The sequence below is a fragment of the Engraulis encrasicolus genome, chromosome 16 (genome assembly GCF_034702125.1).
Source record: "Engraulis encrasicolus isolate BLACKSEA-1 chromosome 16, IST_EnEncr_1.0, whole genome shotgun sequence".
Classification (NCBI taxonomy): Eukaryota; Metazoa; Chordata; class Actinopteri; order Clupeiformes; family Engraulidae; genus Engraulis; species Engraulis encrasicolus.
The window spans coordinates 5,880,086-5,904,013 of record NC_085872.1 but is presented as its reverse complement, the minus strand read 5'-3'; the positions used below and the strand labels follow the sequence as shown (position 1 = coordinate 5,904,013).

Genomic DNA, 23,928 nt, shown 5'->3' with positions numbered 1-23,928 from the left:
ATTGGTTAGTAAATTAAGGGTTTCTTTATTGGACTTACTTTTTTATAACCTTAATAGTCTTTATTGAACTTCCTGTGAACACTTCATGTGGGGTTGAGTCGAGGAGCAACATCAATAATTCCCCAAGCAATGCGATCTCCATGCAAACCTCCCACTGTTCCTGCATGGGCACCGACGAGACTGTGTCATTAGCCCGTGACAGAGCTTGAAATCCTACTGTGACCTACACACTACATCTGGCTCTGTCAATATGACTAGCACACATGGCATTTACAAACAAAAGAAGGTGCCATGCAAAACATTGGTATTCATGACCAATAAAAAGCTATTGCATACTACAGGTATGTATTTGATATGACAGTTTTCTAAATACATGTTTTGTTTTATCTTGATCTTTCAAACCTATGCCCTTGAAAGGACAAAGATTATTGTGTTGTCCAAATAAATAATTAGATTTGGGTTCAGTTCATGGTTGGCTTAATTTCATTCCATTCAAGATTTGCAATATCGAGATAAAATGTTCTTTTTAGTTTTAGTGTTCAGCATCCGGCCGGTAATGGGTGATATATGTTTGTGGCATAATTTGGCTGATGCAGCATACTTTAATTTTATGGCCAGTGCTTGGTAGGCCGATGGTTGGCATATGATCTATCTATGTGGTCTATTTTAGGTGATGTCAAGGTTTTTGTGTCTTGTGTAGTGTGACATTAATGGTTCTCTTGCAATTGTGGCATTGCTTGGAAGCAATTAGCATGCAATCCTGTTGCAAACAAGGTTGTTTTTTTTCCGCCGTAAAGCTGTTCATATAGGATTCTGTCCCTTGTGTTCTACAAATTCAGTGAGTCAACATGAATCCCATGTGTATGTCATGTGCCATCAATTGTCAAGAAGGAAAATGCAAATTCCATCAATAACTGTTCATGCATGCCTTTATTTGATAGAATTGCATATTTGCAAGGATTGCTCAAAAGATGCCCTCTATCCATCTGTCGAAATTGCCCTCATCCTTTCAGGGGGTCTTTCTGTTATCCCCTCAAATAGGACTCGGCAGTGGAATAATTCACTGTCTCTTTTCCAGGGGACAATTTCACCAAGTCATAACTCCCCAAGTCCCACAGTTCATTTTGTTCACAAAGCCAGGCAGGGACATGGATGCACACATGCACCACACACACCGTACGCATGCGCGCACACACACGCATATACGCACGCACACACACACACACACACACACATTTCTTGCTATGTGTGACACTGTCTGCTGTATTTCGTCTCAAGAGCTCAATAACACTGTGGAAATACAGCCCATGAAAGCAAATGTACTCTGTCACAGTGTTTGTGCCCATAGAGTGTATTTGTATAGAGTTTATATTTGTGAAAGCTTTATATAATACAAATACACTTTGAAGACCTCTACTACAGGAGGCCTATATTACTTTTGAGTAGCATAATACCTGCATAAAACACAGACAAATACATCTGAATCCTCTCCATATTTGGTCTGATTTTTTTTTATTAGAGTTGCAGCTTCAGGAAAATACTCTACTGTGTTCAAAGCTGAAGTCAAGCAGCTTGTGCATGAAGTGTGTGGCAAGGTTCTTCTATCACATGTCTATAAGTGCATTAGTGAAGAGGTGGCTGGCCTGTGTCTTCATTATTGAGAGTGGCTGGCTGGGGTGTCAGCCTGCCGGAGAGGGCTCAGGTAATAGCTGCAGAATGGCCTCATTTACACGAGACTTTTCATTCAGAATGAACTCACTTTAATTCTGAATGAAGCTTAATTTATCATTAAAACCGTCATGTTAACACTTCACAATTTGGAATTAAATGAAAGATCAAAGTAAACTCGACAGAACTATTTAATTCTGATTTATTAATTTGGAATAGAAAAAAAAATGTCATGTACACGTAGCTAATGTCTGTTGAATGTTCACTTCGCCTGCCGATTGTTTGTGACAGGTTGGTCAGCAGCCGTTGGCTTTCTGCAGGTTAGCTGGTCATATGACAGAGACCAATAGGTCAGACCTCCATCGCTCAGCAATACGGGTATGGTGGTAGCAGTGCAGTGCCACGGTTTAAGTGCGCCACAAGATGAATGAAAAACTCCTCAGCACAGCTACAGGGGCTCCCATGTGGTTGCCGGTTGACCTCTTATGTGTGAGTGTGATCAGGGTTGTGATCACGTGCTTCAGGAGTATTGAACTCCTGTGTGCAGTGTAAACAGGTCTGTTTTTGTGACTACTGTTAGAGGGGAGTAGTGGTGTAATTTATGATTAGACATTTTACAGTGCTGGTCTGCCACAGCAACCTATTTCATTGAAGGTATAAACTGACCTCAGAAACTACATATCAGACATGCCACAATTTTCTGAATACAAAAAGTGATGTGTTGACATTTTGTAAGTACAAACTTTTCAACTTAGAATTCCACAGTCAGTTAAACATTACAATTTACAGAAGCAGTAAGTTTGACCAAGACCACATGTATGGAATTAAACTATAAGTGTTAAATAACACTGCAAATAGGACTGTTTGTGCTGCCTCTGGTCCATAGCGATAAAGCTGTTTAAGTAATCTCTGGAGAATTGTGCGTGCTTAATTCCTTTATGGCAGAAAAATAACTTACACTTCAAATAACATTGCGTTTTGTGGTACCCAACAAAATCAAATACTGAAAATAGTTTAAAGGGACACTGTGCAGGAAATGGTCAAAAAAGGTGCTGCAACTATGCTGCTTATTGAAGTTGGGCTGCCTATTGCCAAATTTGATCTTTACATGAAAGTTTACTAAGTATTAAACAAATATTTTATAGTATGGTCCAAGTACAGTCATTTTTGCAGCTTTTTGGATTGTGGAAATTCAAAATGGCAGACCATGGAGAAGATCCCCCTTTTCATGTATGAAAAATGCAATTTTTCCAATCATAATGAATACTTAGAATTTGATGCTGGTGGTAAGTATTCATGAAAAAGGTAACATTAGTAAATGGGCAGCATAAATTCTGAAAATAAACAACTTAAGATCTCACACAGTGTCCCTTTAATGTATATTACTAACAGGAAAGTGGTGGAAATCCATTATAGTTTAACTTGCACCAAAGGCTGCTTGTGAAATGCCCTCATAGTGTTCTTTTCACCCAGTGCCTAAAAAGGCAGAGGTGTCCAAATGCTACGATGCCATCCATATGGTGAAGGGGATGATGATGGTGCACAGGATCATGAGTGGGGTGATGGTCTCCACACAGCACATTAGGCCCATCCCGACCAGGGCCGTGAGGTAGCAACACCTTCTGCTGAGGAAGATCTTCCTCACCAATAGACAGAACTGGGGAAACACAAGCAGCTTCATGGTGAACACTAGCAGGAAACAGACACATATACACTTCAGAGTATGAGTATGGCAGAATGACACAATGCAGACCATTTAAGGCTTCCTCTCATTAGACAACACATGGGCTGTACCAAATCTTTTGTAAAAAAAAAAAAAAAAAAAAAAACCTCTCAAATTACCATGAAAATGTCTTAAGTTCTTTAAATATCATTCAATGGTGTCGTGTCGTACACCATACCATTTTAATGCCTTTGCTCACTAGATGGCGCTACTCTCACTTTGTTGGTAGCTTTGTGTTCATAGTTCATATATACAGTAATTTGTCTGCTGAAGGTTATTGATGACATCTACATTTGCATTATAGTTTACAAGAATTCTTCATGCCTCTAGGATTTTAGTTAGTGAATGATTAACTGTATTTGCTTTCCATCATGGTGCTTGATGGTTGCAAATTGTTTCTCTATTTTCTTGCGGCTTCCTGGGCACTTCTTATTAGCTCTGTTGTTTTCAAATAGCTCCCGTAAAGGTCAGTGTGACATTTTCTCTTGACATTTCCTAACTTCCACTCGTTTGAAATACATTATTTTATAAAAGAATATGTCTATACAAAGTAGATACCGTATACAAATCCATCATATGGAATTCTCCTAGGGATTTGTCATACACCTCTTTGAATGTTTGATTGCAATACTTCTTCAGAGCTGTAATGTGATTAAGTTAATTTTACCTTTGAAAAATCTCAGTGTAGTCCAAATAGGTTCATGTTTATGCTTCATGTTTACCATCTCTGCATTCAACTGCCCGTGTGTTAAAGACAACAGTCCATAGTCTGTGCTTGTGCCGTTCTCCCATGGATGTTTTGAGGTGTAGTAGACCAGCTGAGTTACTGTAAGCACCTGACACCAGTAGATCCCTCACATGTGACTTTGACCTTCAAATGCTCTGGCCTGTGTTGCCACTAATGCTGCAGTCACACAGAGTATGTAGGCCCGATGTTAGTTTTTACTGCACACTGTGTGTGTGTGTGTGTGTGTGTGTGTGTGTGTGTGTGTGTGTGTGTGTGTGTGTGTGTGTGTGTGTGTGTGTGTGTGTGTGTGTGTGTGTGTGTGTGTGTGTGTGTGTGTGTGTACATTTGTGTCAATGTCTTATACTGTATGTATGTTTACTGCACACTGGAGGCTGGTCAAATGCAATTTCAAACTTCTGTGCTAACCCTGTTACATAGATTTTTGACAATAAAGTACAGTTGACTTGACAGAGTTAATTAATATAACGCTTTTCAGAACACCATTCACTTGTTAGGTGATCACGTTAGTTATGCTGGTTATTTTAGTTCATGATCAGTTCTTTTTTCTGATTCAGACACATGCTTCACGAGATGGATTCTTTTTTCTAATCTAGACGATAACTTTGGCAATTAAATATGAATGTGTAGCCTTCTCCACCTCACCCATTCTCTACCTGGGAAGTCTGAAAGCTGATGGCTGTGCCGTAGCGGCAGTACATGACGTAGTGTTCACAGTTGAACCACAGCAGGCTGTAGGCCACAGGCCCCACCAGCTTCTCCGCTCGGCGAACAATCTCCTCTCCATCCAGGGGTGGCTGGCTGCAAACCAGGTCCATAGTGTTGATCTCAATCGTTTCCCCATAGGCAAAGTTCTCCACTGTGTCCACACGCACGCTTGCATTCTTAGCTATTACCCCTGTGACGAGTCGAAGGTCAGTCACACACTTGCGAATACGGTCCTGGTTGGAGGTGAACATGGGTATGATGTCAGGGATGAGGTGTGCCACCCGGTTGTTTCCCAGGTAGATGCCAAAGTGGATAAACAGGGTCCTAGGGACTTGAAAGAGATCGCCAGGCTTGTACAAGGACAGGTCATACTTTGGCCTTTTAGAGTCCTCATCTTCCCCTTTCTTCTTTTCGGTCCCTTGTCTTTGAGCCTTCTGGCTCTTGTTACCTTCTACATTTGCTGAGATGAAGATCAGAGCAAGTAGGTGGAGGACTCGGAGTGTCATCTTTGCGTGTGGCGTGTAGGTACACACATGCTGCTGTTTTATGGAGGGCCAGATGGGAGGGACCACAGGAGGATTTAACAGCCACCTGCTTCCTACAGTACATGAACAGGCCAATAAAGCTCTTTACTCCATCACATGTAAATGGTGGGAGTTTATTTCATAACACAGAGTCGTGCAAGCCTCTTTGCCTTTACATTAAAGCAGCAGTTCCCAAAGTGGGGGCTGGGGGGGGCTCACAGAGGTACTGCAGGTGGGGGGCGGGGGGGGGGGGGGGCACAGAAGGGAATGTGTGCATAAAGCCTTGAATATTGGCCTACTGTCATAGGATGCAACCATTCGATTAATTGATTAGTATTCAGTTGTATAATTAATACATGTAGTATTAACATATGCAATATTAGGGAGCAAAACGTTTTCCTGTTTGGGAAAAAGGGGTAGTTGAGGGTAGCAGAAATACTCCAAAGGGGAATGTGTGCATAAAACCTTGAATAGGCCTAATTTCATATGATGTAAACCTTCGATGAATTGATTAGTATCAGTATTCAGTTGTATGATTAATACATACTGTATATTAACTTAAGCAATATTAGGGAACAAAAAGTTCTGAGGAAAAGGAGTTTGTTGAGGGTAACAGAAATACTCCAAAGGGGGAGAAAAAGTTTGGGAACCACTGCATTAATGTACTTATTAGAATGCACAGGGAGGTCACAGGTTACAGGTCAAAGGTCAAATTGTGTTTTTGTTACCAGCAGTTGTGTAATGATTGTTTGTTTCATGTGTATGCAGCATGACCCATGATCCATGTAAATGTATTTGATTTTATATAAAAGTAGAAGAAAATACAAAAGCATCATTAAGCATAATAGATAACAGGCTACTATACTGCCCTACAAAACAAGAACGCAGTAACTCTGAAAACTGCAAACTGAGAAAAAAGGCTTCAAAGTTTCCTATATGGCGCGACAACTGTGTTGTCGGTAAAGTGGTGGTGACACTTCCTGGTAATGCTTTTTTAGGATAGAAATTTAATGCACACAAAAAACCCCTAAAAAACAGCAGAACAAAACAGAGTTACTGCGTTCTTGGCTGGTATTACTGTCTACTCCCAAACCACTCCCATTGGAAAGTGCAGCAGTAACTCACCGACTTACTGCGTTTTTGTTTTGCACAATGTAAACTTTAATCCAACACCGCAGTAACTTTTTTTTGGTCATTTTTGCCCTTTCAAAATGATTTTTCTCCAAAACGGGACAGTGTTGAACCACCATTTTTTGATACAAGACAAATGAGGTAGTTTACAGCCCATTTCCGATATAATTTTTTTTTTCGACCATTTTGAGTGACTGCGTTCTTGTTTTGCACGGCAGTATAGTAGGCTACTGTTTACTGATTTACTACGGTACAGTAATTTCCCGTTTATTTGTAAAGCTACTACCCTTTTCACCTTTGTTATTGTTATTGACAAAAACAAATAACCTCAGTTTAAGGGAAAATGGTAACAGAAACACTTGTTATATAAATTATATGTTATAAATCTACTAGAAATAGGCTATCTATGTTGTACTAGCTGCAACAGTTAATAGTGAAGCACTAGTCGGGCACTGTGCCCAATGCTCTGTCATGTTTAAGCCTGAACCGTAGAGAGGTGTTTGGGTAGAGTAGAGATCCTTTATTGATCTCATCAAAATAAAGGATATCACTTAGCAGTCTATTGACAATTTTCCTTGATATCTTAATAAGGGGTAGTGCTTTAGTCTGACAACACATTTCCAATTGCCAAAAGCACAAGACTGTGTGTGTGTGTGTGTGTGTGTGTGTGTGTGTGTGTGTGTGTGTGTGTGTGTGTGTGTGTGTGTGTGTGTGTGTGTGTGTGTGTGTGTGTGTGTGTGTGTGTGTGCGCGCGCGCGTCAGGGCTTGACACTGACACCTGCAACCGGATAAATGCTGGTAAAACTTGGCTATGGCTGGTAATAATTTCAGTGTCACTAGCCAATTTGGCAGGTAGCTTATTCTATGGTATGACATATAGAAATAGCCTATATTCTGCATGTTGCACCTTGTATATCAATTGTTTGTATTTAAGTTCAAGACAAAAACTGAGTTACTCAATTTCTAAGTGTATTTGCTTGGTGTATTGCCATGTAGAAAGCTGTACACTCATCTTCTTGCTTTAGCACCTCTTCTGAGGTTAGATGTACAGCGTCATGATAAAGAAAAAAAGAAAAAATATCAAATTTGTGGCTAGTAGAATAGCTGAATGGCTAGTGACTCGAGAAAACCACTAGCCACAATGGCCAGCAAGTAAAAAAGTTAATGTCAAGCCCTGGTGTGTGTGTGTGCGTGTAAGGATGGATTACTGCACGGGGCTACAGAGCCCAGGCCCAGGGACCCAAGAGCCAAGGGGACCCCAGTCCAGTCCAAGCCTGTGTGCAACACACACCCCCACCCGTCACTTCATTATTGGTTATTTGTGTTCTCATATTGTGTTAATTAAATTGAACAAACGCCCGAACTGCCAAATACAAAGGCACTCTGTCATCTTCACTAAACCTCTGGTGTGTGTGTGTGTGTGTGTGTGTGTGTGTGTGTGTGTGTGTGTGTGTGTGTGTGTGTGTGTGTGTGTGTGTGTGTGTGTGTGTGTGTGTGTGTGTGTGTGTGTGTGTGTGTGTGTGACTTATCAGTGAAACACAACTTTGTACACATACGTCATTTTTTCATCTTTACTTGACAATGATCATCATCCTGGCTCATTTCCTACCAATCTCTCTCTCCCACCCGTTTCTTGACTGCTCTCTTGGCTACTGTCCAATCAAATAAAGTCACAAAAACCCAAAATAAAGATATCCTTCAATCTTGGGCAGCTATGGATACCTGCACATTTAGGGTACATGTCTCATCACGAACACTCCACTAACAGCCTATTAAATCTGATATAGTATGACATTGGATAATGAATGCCAGGCCGTGCCCTCCGTGACAGGCTAGGAAAATACAATATATTCAAACAGTAGGCCTATATTGGATGGATCACCCCCGCCATTGTGTGTTTCTTGATGATCTGGATCTTGCAGTGGTAATATGGTGTGTTTTCCTCTGGTTGTCTACTACTTTTTTTTAGAGTTCCGGTGATGTTTGTCTTAGGGAAATTCATGCTTCTATTGCCATATCACAGAGATTTCCTGATACTGATAACTTTAAGTGTTTTGGAAATGCTTGACCATGTAAGTACCCGATTCATAAAGCGCATCAAGCAAATCCAGTCAAGCAACCACAGTATTTACATTGTTGGAAAGTTCTGTAAAAATTATACCACTTTCATACTTCTCTCTGGTCATATCAGGGCTTGACACTGACACCTGCCAACCGGCCAAATGCTGGTAAAACTTCTGTGGCTAGTATCATCATAGCCTATATTCTCTTGTTTGCCCCTTGTGTATCAATTGTTTGTTGTAAGTTCAAGAAAAGGCTCAGTAACTCAGTTTCTATTTGATTGATATATATTTCCATGTAGAAAGCTGTACACTCATCTTGCTTTTGCCCCTCATCTTCTGAGGTCAGACGTACACCATCATGACAAAGGAAAAAAACCCAATATAAATCTGTGGCTAGTGGAATACCTGAATGGCAAATGACTCAGGAAAACCACTAGCCAAAGTGGCCAGTGGGTGAAAAAGTTCATGTCAAGCCAATGCAACATTGAAGTTTGCCTTTATTAGAATATGTGGTGTTTCATATTACAAAACAATATTCAATCAAGTAAATTACAAAGTCAAAATCTTTCATTCTGTAAAAAAATAGAGCATCTATATCCCACGGAACAGAGGACTATCGGACACAATTGCACTTAAGGATTTTGCTGAAAATGTATGTGGTTATCTGCACCTAAATCAATCAGCAGCTGTTTCTCCAAGAGCTGCATCCTCCAAACATGATTCATCACAACAGCCCATATGCACGATACCCAATACATTTGCACTGGACAGCAATGAACTTAAAGTCATGTCGTAATGATATGGTATTTTTTTTAAAGATTATAACCAAATGCATCCATATTCGCCTACTGTCAGTTTCAGATGGTGTCATAATTACAAAGCCCTGCACATTTGGACTATTGTAGCCTATACTTCAGCAGGCATAATTATACATGCAACACAGTGATAAAGTGACCAAATGACAAACAAATACCTTCATGGAAAGGCTGCTCTTTACACACAAATACCAACTTCTTCTGTAGATATGACCTACATTATATGGAATGAGCTCTGGGACATGCCCCCAGATGAAAATATATGCCCTTTGATGGACCCCAGAGAAATGTTCATATAAAAGATGTTTCTGGAAGTTCATCAGCCTGCCATCCAAAGAGCAAATGGAATAAGCACTGTTGGTAGAGTTGTTGAAGGTGCAAGGCCAAAGCAAGCAATGGAGAGTATTCCCAGTGATATAGTGAGCAACACGCTCCTCTGGTCACGGACGACTGTTTTCAGAGTTTCACAAAACTGATGGGTTGAAGAAAACACATACAGTTAGGCTTCAGTTTGAATGCAACACACAAATATATTGTACAAACAGGCTTATTCAACTATTTGAAAACTTTGGCTGTTATGGGTGAAATCAACAATCAGCACTGTTTACACAGCTCAGTTCGAAAGCAGAATCAAGGTCGTTTTTTCAGACAACAAAACAACGACTGTCAATATAAATCAATCGCCCAAGTAGGCCTACAATTAGGTATCTACCTGATCGGTTTGCTCACTGACAGGAGAGTCGTATCTGCAGTAAGTTGCAAAGTGTTCGCAATTATACCACAGCAGACTGTAAGGGATATCTCCAACCATTTTTTCGGCTCTCTGCGCGACATCCTCTTGTGCCAGTGCCTTTGTTTTCATTCTACCGTCTACAGAGTTCACAAAAATGCGTGCGCCATACGCAAAATCCCCCACGGTGTCAACGCGGATACTCGCTTTCTTATAGATGCAGCCTAGGACTAGTCTCTTGTTCGTCACGACTGCATTTATTTTCTTCTCATTGACGGTGAGTAATGGCATGATGTCTGGCATGAGGTGCGCAACTTTGTTGTCACCCAGGTAGATGCCGAAGTGCGTAAAGAGCGTGCGCTGCACCTCCAGCAAGTCCCCCCGCTTGAGTGTGGTTGACGTGTTGCAGGTCTCTTCTTCTTCTTCTAGCCATAAGTTTTTAAATAGGTTGAAATTTGACAGAACAAATAACTTTTCAAAAACAAGTGTCAGTGAGTCTAGCATTTTGCCGTCTGTGGATCTGTTGATTAACTTAACCCGTATATATACTCCAGCAAATCTCGCATTAGCACGTGCCGTGTTTAGGTGGGGACTGGTGTGCCGGCATCTAATTCCAAAGAAACGATTGGCTGCAAGTGAGTTTCTCACGGGGATGCCTAGAAGAATGTTAACCCCATCAAAATACTTGGACAAAACTTTTGTAGCAGCATGGTTGTATCTGTTCTGTTATAATACTAGAATTTAAACAATCAATGCAATTGTCAATCTTGGGTAAAAGTAGCCAAATCATTTGCAAATGATGAGCAGTTTCATGAATTGATTTTTAATTTAAAAGATACACACAAAATACACAACATACACAATTCACAATCACACTATAGGTTACTGTAAATAATAGTCATGATGTGCATTCATCAACTGAAAATTAAAGATGAAGACACCGCCAAAGAATTGGCTGCTGTGTGAATGCTGGTGTGGTATCTGCCACCTGTGCTCTCTGACAAGGCCCATGGACATTTCTTCTGAACACTTTGTCCAAGAAAGCTCCCTGCAAAACACCAACTTAAACAGTGATCAGAAATATGCCATGAAAGAAATCCCTATGGAGTGAAAGATGGGAAATCAGTTCCTCATGCCAAATATTAGGCCAACAGGAAATTCATGACACCATTTTTATATAGCTTACCAATTGGCAAAAATAAAGATATGAGCAAAACAAAAACGCCTCAAGCTTCATTTAGCCCAGCCTCCTAAATATAAACCCGATGAGTTTACTCCTTAATTGTTCTGTGGTGACTGAGAGTTTGAAGCTGAATGTTTAGAGGTGAGCAGGGAGCTGACTGGGGCCGTTATTGGGTAGCTTCAGTTATGCACTTCTTCCCCTGGCCTTAATTTCTCTGGGCCACACTTCAGCATTCTAAAATCAATTCGCAAGAGTAGACCAGATTAAATAATTAGTCATTCATTGTGACCCAATTCTCAGGCAAAGAATGACGTTCATGTTATAGTACAAGTCTTAGATGGCCAAATTACTCAATGGGATCTTGGAATGTTTTTCTGTGACTTTGAGGTTGAACACAGCAAAGAGGTGGACTTTAAGCTTCTTTCAGTTTAATTGGCAAGAAAAAGGAACAACACATTTGAACTGATACTGGTTAGCATTCATGTCTGAAGATCAGGTCAGTTGTATAATGCTTTCGAACAAACATTTTAGTCAGGAGAAAACTAGAGCAGTTAATTTTCCGTATAGAAGCATGTCTGGGGCATAACAGGATTATGAATCCCTGCACTCCTGGCTTGAGATTTCTTGTGTCGATTTGGTGAGAGACTGCCCCAAAGTCAAAAATGGAAGAAAATAATCATATTCATAGTTTTAAAATGTCTCGCAGCACCACCATATCTCTCAAGGGTACTTTTTTCCTAAGCCAAACTATCATCTTGATTGAAGAATGTTTGTGCATGTGCATGTGTGTGGCCTGCCTAATGATCACTACTCCTCTCTGTTTCCCTAGCCATAGTCTTCAGAGATATCACTTTACACCAGATGAATCTCTTCATTTCCACAATATGCTGACACTTTCACCAGACCAATTACTGGTGATCAAACAGCTAACAATGTGTGTGTGTGTGTGTGTGTGTGTGTGTGGGGGGGGGGGGGGGGGGGGGGGGGGGGGGGTGATGGGTTCTTGTTGTATGGCCAATGAATCCCTGTGTGTGTGTGTGTGTGTGTGTGTGTGTGTGTGTGTGTGTGTGTGTGTGTGTGTGTGTGTGTGTGTGTGTGTGTGTGTGTGTGTGTGTGTGTGTGTGTTTGTGGCTTTAGTGGTTTGTTCACTTATGGAGTGGTCACACACTGATTTTGGTCGAGAGAACCTGAATCTCAGTCTGCTCTAATTCACCCCGAAGGTATTCTATTGAGTTCAGGTCAGGACTCTCTGCGGGCCAGTCCAGTTTATCCATACCACAATATCATCCATGTCTGGACCTTGCTTTGTGCACTGGTGCATAGTCATGTTGTAAGAGGAAGGTGTATGCAACAAACTATTCCCATAACTTTAGGAGCATGGGATTGCCCAAAATTGCTTTTGAGCAAATTGTAAGAAGAATCATATCATGGTTGTAGAAAACCATGTTCAGCTCACAAATATGCGCTGGGTGTTCAGGAGGGAGAAAGTTATTTGCTAATGCTAAATCACTTAGATCCCTTCTGTAAGAAGGTTTAGAAAAGCCCCTGCAGCACGTTTTTCTCCTGTACCAGGGTAAGAGCAAGGGCTTTAACCACTTTGGCTAACCTGTGGACTGACCCGTGTGGAGACCCAAGTTATCCCTTCCATTTAACCCCTTTGGACTCTGCAGACCAGGAGCGAACTTAGCCTGCTACTATTGATGTATAATGTATGTGAACTTAGCCTGCTACTATTGATGTATACTGTATGTGAATGTGCCTTTTCCATCGACATCTTTGGGTACAATACAATACAATACAGTATAACCAGTATTTATATTGCGCAGTATCACAACTATGAAGTTGACTCAACATGCTTTCGATACACACATCCACATATACATCCACATTCCAACCACACATCCACATATACACACATCCACATTCCAAACACACATCCACATATACACACATCCACATTCCACCATTCACACTTCAGCTCTGGAGGCTGCCACACAGGGCAAGTTATCCGGGTTCACGTGAGAAAGGGCACACACTTGCATTGCATTAACAAGGTTTCAAGAAGCAAAACATGTCACAATGAGTCAAAGTTGGTCAACATGAGTTTGTGTGGAAATACTCAGTGACACAGGGGTGACCTCGGCATGTCTTATCAATTGTTTGTGGGTCTAGAGTTTACGCGGCAGGCTACTTGGGACTGGAGTGCTGTCCTCCATCTGGTCATTGGCAGTTCAACCCGAGTTCAGTGTTGTTTATATTCACAGACTCGACAGTTCAAACTCAGATCATCAGGTTGTACAAGTAGGCTATCATAAGTGTTGTATGCCCCCCTCCCCTCCCCCTCTCCCTCTTTCTCTGAAATGCAATATGGCAGAGTTTTATGGCTGCAGGGCAGGCAATAGGCATCATACGTCATCTGCACCCGTGTTTCCACAACTGCCATGTTTGCACTGGACTCGACAAACAATACTGGTATCATAAAATAATGTAACCTGTTCACATGTAGACACCAGTAGACTTGTCTTCCTAGACTTAAAATGAAATTAAATGTAATCAAAATTGGCAGTGTGTGACGCAAATTGTTTGATATAAAACATAGCCTATATGAGGTGAATTAATAAACCTAAATGTCGAGTCTGATTTTCTCTAACTTGGGTTTATATGGGTAGTTCTTGTGTTAAGTGTTCGGCTACTCCTCCAGACTCTGGGTGAACTCTCAATGTCCGCGTGCACTCAGATGAACCAAGCAAGTCAAATAAAGGACACACGAGGACACTGCACTGTTCCTCTTGCTCCATTGAAGAGTCATTACTGGTTTATGTACAAATATCGTTTTGCTATTTATAACCATTTGGATGGATAATTGCAGGGTACAAATAAACAGATATGGGTGTGAGATAATATGAGGGACATTTTTGCGCTTTAAATGGCTAGTTACTGTTTACATCTATCGTAGGCCTATATAAATGAAAATGACTACACATTTCAGTGTTTCCCACAGAAATTTTGGAAACTATGGGGGCAGCCGGGTTTTTTTTTTCGGGGGGGGGGGGGGGGGGGGGGGGGGGGGGGGGGGGGGGGGGGTAGTACATTTATATATTTAAAAAAAAAATGCAGTACAGTGAATAATTTCTGTTTATAACACAGTTTCATTCGTCCCTCATGCAGGGGTCTATGTAATGAAAAAAATAATAAAACAAAATAGGAGCAGAGATAAGAATTTAAGAGTACTGTGAAATTGTTAACACATAGACAAAAAGGGTCTAAGAGGGTAGGCTATGCCTTTTCCCCCCACACACACAGGCGTACACATTTTACATGAGGGGTGCTGGTCACAGGGCCAGTTTTTCAAAATTCCTCCCATTGAAAGGGCTGAACAACATATTACACATTTATGTCTATATTCACATTCATTTCTATACACAGCTCAATGTCTCCTCTGCCGTGTCAATGAAGGCCTGTCACCTAACTCATTACAACTGTAAAACAAAGCCTGGGGAGTGTTAGTAAACTCATCCCAACTGTCCCTTCTCTGAAGGTTTTTTTTATTGCTCCCAAACCCAAGTTAACTACAACAACTTGACTAGGCTTTTGATCCCTCTGTCTTTCAAGCACTTGTAGTTTTCTCTATAGGATGTATTTACTCCAGGAGGAAAATGCGAAGGAAATCGTAATTCAAATCGTTTTTAACAAAAACGGAAATCGTAAAAAAAAAAAAATTTTTTTTTTTTTTTTTTTTTAAAACATTTTCGGAAACTATGGCGGCCAAATGGCGGGCCGCCATAGTTTCCTCAATGTATGGGAAACACTGCATTTAATTTGGTTCAAATTGTTGACTCAGTTGCTGCCATATAGCAACATTAGCCCCTTAGCACGGAGCCTATGTTATAACCCTACTGTCACCAAAATTGTAATGACAATGTCTTTATCTGTTACTTAAGGCTCTCTGTAATGTCATACCCGGGCCAGGAATCGAACCCAGGTCGGCCGCATGTAGACGTGTGCCCTACCGTTAGCGCCACGGTAGGGTCAAGACTAATGACGTGAAATCTAATGTGCAGGTTGTATTGTATGGTAGATGTGTATTGCATTTGTTTGTCTTCAGAGACTGTGTGCATTGTAATGATAATCTAGGCCAGGGGCGCTGATAAAAATGTTGGGCCCCATGAAAAGATTCAAATTTTGGGCCCCCAAAATGACAAATTATGTTATCAGCATCCTTCCAGGGCCCTGTCAGATCTGTCGGGCCCTTAGAATCTGTAACATCTTACCCCCCCTCGCGGCACCCATGATCTAGGCTACATGTTTTAAAGAAAACGTTTGGGGTGCCTTGATATTTTTTCTTTTCATTTAATGTCAGGGTGCCACAACTGAAAATAGGTTGAGAAACACTGGAGTATGAAACCAGGCACTAGTATGCACAATGCTTAGTGCACACAGTTGTCTCATCTCATAGTAGCCTACTTAGTAGACAGAATGTTCCTTGAATCAGAATGAGGTGAACAGGGGATGCAATTAAGGATTAAGTTGGTGTTCAAACCTTGTGTCGTGTGTTTGTCAGCAATCTTTTTTAGCGAGATGGTTTTACTATGTCAGTGTCGCCTTCAGTTATCCCTGCCCTGTGTAGCCCCATTGAATGCCAATCTCTGTTTGGTAGATCTGGGCTACACAAAAGCGCAAAGCTGTGAGGCCTATTGAGAATCCTGTTAAGAGTGCTTGAGGAATTCACAAGCAACTTTAAATCTTTGGAAAAGCCTTTCATTCCAGGAATCAGCTAATGGAACAAAAACAGTTTATCCCAAATAGGGATGTTAACCGGTAGCCTAACCGGTTAACCGCTAATCAACCGGATCAACTTTAACCGGTTAAAATTTTCTGCCACCGGTTAACCGGTTGTAATAAAAATAATAATTATAATAATAATTTCCTCCCAAAAAACTATAATTTTGAGGTTTTAGTACGATAATTCAGCATTTTCCATCTGGCAACAGTGGCTGGACATGGCAGGTCCATGGCAGCAAAAAAAGAGGCTTATGTGAAAAATAAAAATGAAAAAAATCAGTGCTGTGCATATCAGGCACGCGAACGTTTTAAAATTTAAGATTACCGGTTAACCGGTTAACCACCGGTTAATGAGTCTCAGTAGCCGGTTAAGAGTTTTTTCAATTTTCGCGAATCCCTAATCCCAAATAAAAAGCCTAGGAACAAACTAAATGTAAAAACCTCTCTTCTCCTTTTGTATGACATGTCCAACTGCAGGATCACATTATGATTTATCTGATTGAGTGTGAAACAATTCAAAACAACAAATCATGCAACTTCATAGATTAAATGTTGGTCTTCAAAGAAAGGTAAAGTGAAAAAAGGGTCTTATTTATATTAAGTAGGCCTAATTAATGTACTACATGTTGCATTCAGTACAAAACTTAATGAGTGAACAAGAAAAATGAGGCCAACCCTCATTTATATTTATATTTCTGTCTATGTTTATATTACAAATACAGATACAGTACGTCGAAGCATTCATGCAATTCATGTGCATGGCTGATAGGCTTCCTTGACGTACTGCATGTAGTCTTTAAATCAAGATGTTTGTACAGACTCCTGTAGGCCTACTTGTCATGCTTACCTCCTCACAGGCAGTCCTATAGTGCCTCCCGCCCCTTTCAAGTGTAACTACATCTGTTATTGTGTAATTACAGCAAGTGACCTTAAGCTCAGTGCGCATACATATCACCAAGCTACTGTATGGGCACCTACTACAGTACTGCACAATAGATCCCTATAAGTACAAAATACTGTTCAATGGGAAAAGATGGCATGTCTATTATCTACTTGTTTCCAGGAAGACTTAACAATCCATCCACAGAGAGGATGTGTTATTTTCAAATTAGGTAGTTCCAAGCAAAGGTGTAGGTCTGGGTTAGAAAGTGGTGGGGACATTACAATGGCAAATTGTACGGGTATGCTGTTTTTGCATTTGTGAAAAAAGTGGTGGGGACAAGCTAGGTTTCTCCCAAAAGTGGTATGAACATTTCCCCACCATCCACACCTAAAATTACGCCCATGGTTCCAAGTGTCAAGTGTACTTTATTGTCACAAATATTTGTAACAGGGTTAGCACAGAAGTTTGTAATTCCAATGTGCAGGTAAACTATATACTGTAGTAAGACATTATTGTCTCTCTATTACTGCTACTACTAATAAACCACTACTCTAATGCACTAAAATACCGTTATATCCAACAATGTCCTTGTTAACACTAATTAACCCATAAAATAATGGCTATCTGTGGAGCATTTATAAGGGCTTTGTCAATGAATTTTTTTTATTTTTAATTTTTTTTTTTTTTGGGGGGGGGGTGAACTGAAATGAACTAGTTCATTTATTTTGTGAACTATGAATGAACTAGTTCATTTTGAAAAAAATATGAACTATGAACGAACTAGTTAATCCTGAGAGCTGTGGACTTGAACTTGAACTAGTTCACGTACAAAATTAACTTTCCCAACACTGGATGGCGGTAGCGCACGTCTTGTGCAAACACCACGAAAAGAGAAGACGAAGGAGGGACAACGCCCCCTTAGGAGACTGACTTTTGAGCACACACTTTTGCATTGAGTGGCCGTGTTTTGGTCCCTCTTGATTAAAATTGGATCTTCTTTGATACAACGTTTTCACCCAACAGGGTCTTCATCAGGCATGTGATTGAAGGTGTCATTTTAAATAGTCTCTGTTTCGGTGAGTGCAGGTCAGGTGGAAGGGGTACATCATTACCCCGAGACTCCACCCTCTGATAGATACATGCCTGATGAAGACCCTGTTGGGTCGAAACGTTGTATGACCTGAATACATTTTCAAAGCGGAGCCAGTGTGCGGACTTCTACTCTTTTTGACAGTATACACGTAGAGAAATGGAGGTTCTTCATTGTACCTAAGTGTGCCAGACTAGCATATCTCTATGCAAAACAATTATGTGTGAACCCTCTTTTTAATACACAGCCTGGCCAAAAAAAGTCCCCACATAAAAGGTCACACACACACTAGTTTTTGGGCTGCCTTTAGCTTTGATTACGGCGCAAAACTGGCTTTGCATGGTTTCAATAAACTTCTGCAATGTTTGGATTTATTTCCATATAGCATTGCATTAAGTTTTCACCAAGATCTTGTATTGATGCTGGAAGAATTTGAACGCTGTGTTAAGTCTTCTCTAGCACATACCACATATTCTCAATGAGGTTGAGTTTTTGACTCTGTGGTGGCCAATCCATGTGTAAAAATTATGTCTTGTGCTCCCTGAACCACTCTGGAGCAATGCCTTGCATCTCAATTATGAAACAACCATGTCAAAAGACAGATCCCATGGTCATGTAAAATATGTTAAGTCTGTTTTTGAGAAGGGTCAAATCATGGGCATCAGCATCACTGAAACATTTGCTGTCAGGTATAGGTTCAGCTACAGTATGTACCTAGATGTAAATAAATCCAGGCATTGCAGAAGTTTATAGAAACTGAATGTTTATTTAAATGTGCCCTATACTCAAAGCTAAAGGTGGTCCAACAACATATTTGTGTGCAACCTTTTTTTTAGTGGAGACTTTTTTTGACCACGCTGTGTATAATATACCTTCTACGGTACAGCGTGGTTATTTGTGAGGTATACCTCCAGATACAAAACTCCAGATAAAAGGGTCTCAAAGACCACATTGTGCTAGAAGATAGGCCTACAAGAAGAAGGCACAAAAGGATACTGCCGGAGAGACAACCTTAGGTACAGAACAGTATTTCCACTTCTGTGTGTGTACAGGTCTAATCTAATAGGCCTACAAAACTGGTGTGTAAAAGAGTACATCCGTTCATACAGTGAAAAGAATTCAGGACTAAAGAATGCAAACCTGCAGGCTATCATCAACCAACACATCAACTGCTAAAAGCAATTTAACTCTTTCAGACATGCTTCACACCATGGACCAGCAAAGCCAAGTTACTCACTTGGTCAAAGTCATACTCATCTGCAGTTTGCTGTTTGCTGTGACGATCAGATGCCTGTCTTAAGACATGCTGATGCAAATGAAAATATATCCCATTGAAATCCCTCTACACAGGATGTAAAACGCCTCAATTCACCCTTAGGAACTTTAAATATACATACAAGATGAAACATCTCAGGAAAATAAGACAAGCTGCACGAGGCACCCAACAGGGGCCAGATGAGTCGACTTAAAAAAAAAACACCCACCCACCCACACACACACACACACACACACACACACACACCCACACACACACCCACACACACACACACCCACACATTCTCTTACTTACACATTGGGCCAGAGCGCTTCTTGTGATAGGCCTACTTAAATGCGATTCTACACAATTAAGCTCTTTAATATCAATTTTATGAAAGGCAAGACTGCATTTGGATCATTTCAATTATGCATTTAATGCATACAAGATTTAACCCCTCATTTATACACAAATTTGACTAATTTCACTTACCGGAATGATATTGATCTGGATGCTGTGACACTGACCTCTGTGGCGTAAGCAGGCATCGGCCCCTAAAGGGGGGGTGGGGTGGGGGAGTTGGGTGTTTGGGGGGGGGGTGGTGGGGGGTGGTAGACGGCTCAGTAACTGACTCATGCCTTTTCAAATAATGACTACGTAGAAGTAATGATTAACTGCATGCTACCATTTAGTACGAAGTGATCCAGTTTTGCGGGAAAATAAATAAATTAATGAATTAATTAAAAACTCAACTGCAATGTACTATTTACTTAATTTCACCCAGAACACGAATATAATATCTTTGCACAAACAAAAAACAACTGCATAGATCAGTGTGAAAAAAGCATTTCATATTTGTGATAAATATGAATGAATTGCATGAGAAGTATGGCAAAGAATCATAACATTTCTGAAACACATACTGTATATCACACATTGGTAACCATGGATATAACTGTTCAGAATGATCCCTTACTCTAGATGTTATAATGCACTGTTCTTCTGCGCTTGGACTTTCAATACACGCTTGTTCTTTAGATTTAAAATTTAACTGTTAAAGGTTTTATCGTAATTCACAGTTTCATTTCAATATCTACTCTACTTACCATACATGTTTGTTTTACCTGTAGTAATCTGTATTTTTTTTTTTGCCTTATGTAGGCCTGTACCCCAAAGACCATACCATCAAATAGACAAAGGACTGTATGGAGTGTTGCATTCATGCTAAAATTTTGTCATTTGAAGAGGTCACAGAATCTATAGAAAGATTTATTTTAAAATGCATATCGTGACTACAATAGGTGGGACTAGGTAAAAGTACAATTGAATGTAAACCACTTATAATTCCACATGCTATGCGATATTGCACAATTAAAACCAAATGCCATGTTGTTTGCTTGTTTTTTTACTCATTCTGGTGACTCACAGGCTGTCACTCAACGAGAAATAGGACTGTGGGGTTTGGTTTGTTTACTCAAACATCCGTTATCTCCATATTCACAGAGGACCCTGATCGGATAAATATTCCTGCCGGGGCCATCAGATCCCCAGTACCCAAGGGCCAGCCAGACAGCAACATGGCTCCTTCTCTAGTGCATACATTTGCTTCAGCACTGCTTCTAACCTCTCTTGCCTATGCGGTGAGTTCCTCATCTTACACACTCACTACGTTTACATGTTGTTTTCAATTCCGAATTAATAATTCAGAATGAAATAGTTCCGTCGAGTTTACTTGGATCTTTCCTTTCATTCCGAATTAAGAGGTGTTTACATGACGTTTTCAAAGCGGAATTGAGCTTTATTCAGAATTAAAGTCAATTAATTCCGAATTAAATGTCTCATGTATACGTAGCAACTGTCTGTGTAAGCTTGCTTGTCGAGTTGTGGAATTAACACAGGTTTTTTGTTGTTGTTTTTATTTTCTTTTAGCAACGGGGTGATTATTCCCAATGTGTTCCACAAGACGAATTTGTGAGTATGATATCGCCAATCTGTTTCATTTGATGTTATTGTTGCATTCATTACAAATGTAAGAGACTCCTCAGAAGTATTGATGCTGCTGTTGGAAATACAGTCATTTAAGAGATTTGTTGGTCGCCACAGGGAACGTACTGCCCTACCACATGTGGAGTAGTGGATTATCTTCACAAGTACAAACCAGCAGTGGAGGAAGATCTAAAATATATGGAGGACATTTTGGAGGATATTGCCAACGCTACACGGGGGGCTGAAGAGAAGGTCAACTACATGAAAGACCAAGCAACACAGGCCCAGAAAACTTCACAAGGCAGGCAACAATTAATGCACTTAATGACTTCAAATCATTGACGTTGAGCACAGATTGATATGCGTGTATGCTGTATTTAATGTGCATTCTTTATCTCCAGACATTTACATTAAAAAGTCAAACAGCATGTTGGAGGATATCATTCGCTATGAGAAGACCATTGTTTCCCAGGAGGAGCAGCTTCTGTATGTCTTTTCAGACCTCTATTGTTTACATAGTATCTCTACAAATGTTTTGTCATAATGAGAACATAACAGTGAATACAATCTTATGTGTTTTTTTATTTCAGGGGACTTCAAAGCATTTTGGATTCAAATGCCAGGGACATACTCACTCTTAGGCAGCTATCTCTTCAGCTGGAGCAGAAATGCAAGGAGCCATGCGCAGAGACAGTGGAAATCCAGCCCACCACAGGCAAAGGTACCAGCCACACGCCATCTACCATTGCTTTGCTGCTGGGAAAACATTGCCTCAATTAGCGATCCTAAAACATCACACTTTCATCCTCATCTCATGACCTATCCATTAAACATGTATGTTAAATGTTTTGTTGCATATCTTTATAATCCTTATATATACATTATTATTTTTACAACAGACTGTCAAGATGTTGCTAACAGAGGTGCCAAAGAAAGTGGCCTGTACTACGTGAAACCAGACGGGATGGAGGAGGAGTTCCTGGTGTATTGTGAGATTGACAACCTCGGCCGAGGGTGGACTGTACTCCAAAGGGTATGTTTACTAGATTGACTAAAATGTTGCTTGACTAGTACAGAATCAACAGTGACAGTCTCTGTCCTCGGGTCAAGGTAGTGTTATGTAACAGGACTTTGGTTAGCATACTTTCTTGGGTAAATGTATTTCGATATTTTACTTTACATTTTTAAATATAACACCTATTGTATATTTTAGGCAATTAACAGAAAATAAATTCTTACTTAAAAATGTACACTCTTTGTATTTTTGTGCACGACCTCCAGAGACGTGATGGCAGTGTGGATTTCAAGAGAAATTGGGTCCCTTACAAGGAAGGTTTTGGATACCTCTCTCCAGATGACACTACAGAGTTTTGGCTGGGGCTTGAGAAGATCCACAAACTGTCTGTACAGTCAAATATCCCATATGTCCTGAGGATAGAGGTGGTCGACTGGAACGGAGTGAAAAAGTAATTAGACATTTCAACGTCATTTGTCGAAATGGCACAGCATTCATTTGAAAATGATGTTGGAGTGAGTCATTTTTGGAAAATTGTCTCTTTCCACAGGCATGCTGACTACTCTGTGTTCAAGTTGGGATCAGAGCAGGACATGTATCGCCTGACCTACGCTTACTATAGTGGTGGTGATGCAGGTGATGCCTTCGATGGCTATGACTTTGGTGATGACCCAAGTGACAAGTACTTCACATCGCACAATGGCCAACAATTTAGCACACCTGACAAAGACAACGACAGGTATGATGGAAACTGTGCCCAGCAAGATGGGGCAGGATGGTGGATGAACCGTTGCCATGCTGCTAATCTTAACGGAGTGTACTACCAGGGTAAGATATTTTAAAAACAACCTATTTAAGTGAAAGTTCAGGCATTCATTTCTACTTGAGCATGCACTTGAGCATTTCTTCTTGCGTCTGCTTCAGGTGGCCATTACACAGAGAAGGATGTTGGTGAAGGTGGTTTTGATAACGGCATTACCTGGGTCACATGGCACAGCCGCTGGTACTCAATGAAGGAGACAACCATGAAGATCATCCCCGTTAGCCACCTGCATGGAAGAACCGGCCAGCAAGCCGGAACCAAGGTGTTTGGCGATAACTGAGGACCAACTTGAGAGACCCACATTCCTTGTTTTTGCACACCATTCTTTTCTCCATGATCATATTATTACAAAGATTAAGGCTTTCGTTCTAATGTGACAAACATGAAATGAATCAATGATTAATAAATGATTTCTGTTTTATAAAACAAATATATTTTGCTCTTGTATTTACTTGAGGTAGCCTATGAGGTTATACTCTGAGGTATTCAAGTGAATAGTGTTCAGTTATATTTCATCAAATTCTTTATTACTGTAGAGGATAGCCCCTTGAGATGAGAATCTCATTTTTGAGAGGGTCCTCAAAATACAGACACAGCACACACAGTAGGCTACATTTATCCACACACACATGGATATATGGATATAGCCTATTCAGAGGACTCATAAAGGTTAATCTGCAGGTGGATAAGACTGGATATGATTAATACTAACACAAACCTAACCCAGAATCAACCAAAATTCCTTTGCTAAAATATCCAGTAACTCTATCCACATTTTTCATTTTTTAAAAATCTCAAATTTCA

At 40.4% G+C, this 23,928-nt stretch overlaps 3 protein-coding genes across 3 annotated transcripts; 1 reads left to right on the top strand and 2 right to left on the bottom strand.

Annotated features, from left to right (window-relative positions):
* Positions 1-3,061: 3,061 nt before the first annotated feature.
* On the bottom strand, positions 3,062-5,350 carry si:dkey-30k22.5 (lecithin retinol acyltransferase family protein). Its single transcript, XM_063219849.1, has 2 exons — positions 4,793-5,350; positions 3,062-3,325 (listed from the first exon to the last, which is right to left on the bottom strand). The coding sequence occupies exons 1-2, from the start codon at positions 5,348-5,350 to the stop codon at positions 3,170-3,172; spliced, it is 714 nt and encodes a 237-aa protein (XP_063075919.1). The 3' UTR covers positions 3,062-3,169.
* Positions 5,351-9,079: 3,729 nt separating this feature from the next.
* Positions 9,080-10,774, bottom strand: lrata (lecithin retinol acyltransferase a). The gene is made up of 2 exons (XM_063218404.1): positions 10,090-10,774; positions 9,080-9,849 (listed from the first exon to the last, which is right to left on the bottom strand). Exons 1-2 carry the CDS (start codon positions 10,609-10,611, stop codon positions 9,697-9,699), a joined length of 675 nt encoding a protein of 224 aa, XP_063074474.1. The 5' UTR covers positions 10,612-10,774; the 3' UTR covers positions 9,080-9,696.
* Positions 10,775-20,831: 10,057 nt separating this feature from the next.
* Positions 20,832-23,554, top strand: fgg (fibrinogen gamma chain). The gene is made up of 9 exons (XM_063218390.1): positions 20,832-20,940; positions 21,230-21,271; positions 21,404-21,587; positions 21,688-21,772; positions 21,877-22,007; positions 22,186-22,319; positions 22,568-22,752; positions 22,852-23,129; positions 23,226-23,554. Exons 1-9 carry the CDS (start codon positions 20,878-20,880, stop codon positions 23,402-23,404), a joined length of 1,281 nt encoding a protein of 426 aa, XP_063074460.1. The 5' UTR covers positions 20,832-20,877; the 3' UTR covers positions 23,405-23,554.
* The last annotated feature ends 374 nt before the right edge of the window (positions 23,555-23,928 follow it).

What these genes read in the sequence shown, in the direction of transcription:
- fgg (XM_063218390.1), top strand. Translation starts at nt 20,878, where the DNA reads ATGGCTCCTTCTCTAGTGCATACATTTGCTTCAGCACTGCTTCTAACC. An exon ending in TAACCTCTCTTGCCTATGCG is followed by an intron (nt 20,941 to 21,229) that starts GTGAGTTCCTCA and finishes ATTTTCTTTTAG; the next exon opens with CAACGGGGTGATTATTCCCA. An exon ending in GACTGGAACGGAGTGAAAAA is followed by an intron (nt 22,753 to 22,851) that starts GTAATTAGACAT and finishes CTCTTTCCACAG; the next exon opens with GCATGCTGACTACTCTGTGT.
- si:dkey-30k22.5 (XM_063219849.1), bottom strand. Translation starts at nt 5,350, where the DNA reads ATGACACTCCGAGTCCTCCACCTACTTGCTCTGATCTTCATCTCAGCA. An exon ending in TCAGCTTTCAGACTTCCCAG is followed by an intron (nt 3,326 to 4,792) that starts GTAGAGAATGGG and finishes GTGTTTCCCCAG; the next exon opens with TTCTGTCTATTGGTGAGGAA.
- lrata (XM_063218404.1), bottom strand. Translation starts at nt 10,611, where the DNA reads ATGCTAGACTCACTGACACTTGTTTTTGAAAAGTTATTTGTTCTGTCA. An exon ending in TCAGTGAGCAAACCGATCAG is followed by an intron (nt 9,850 to 10,089) that starts GTAGATACCTAA and finishes TCAACCCATCAG; the next exon opens with TTTTGTGAAACTCTGAAAAC.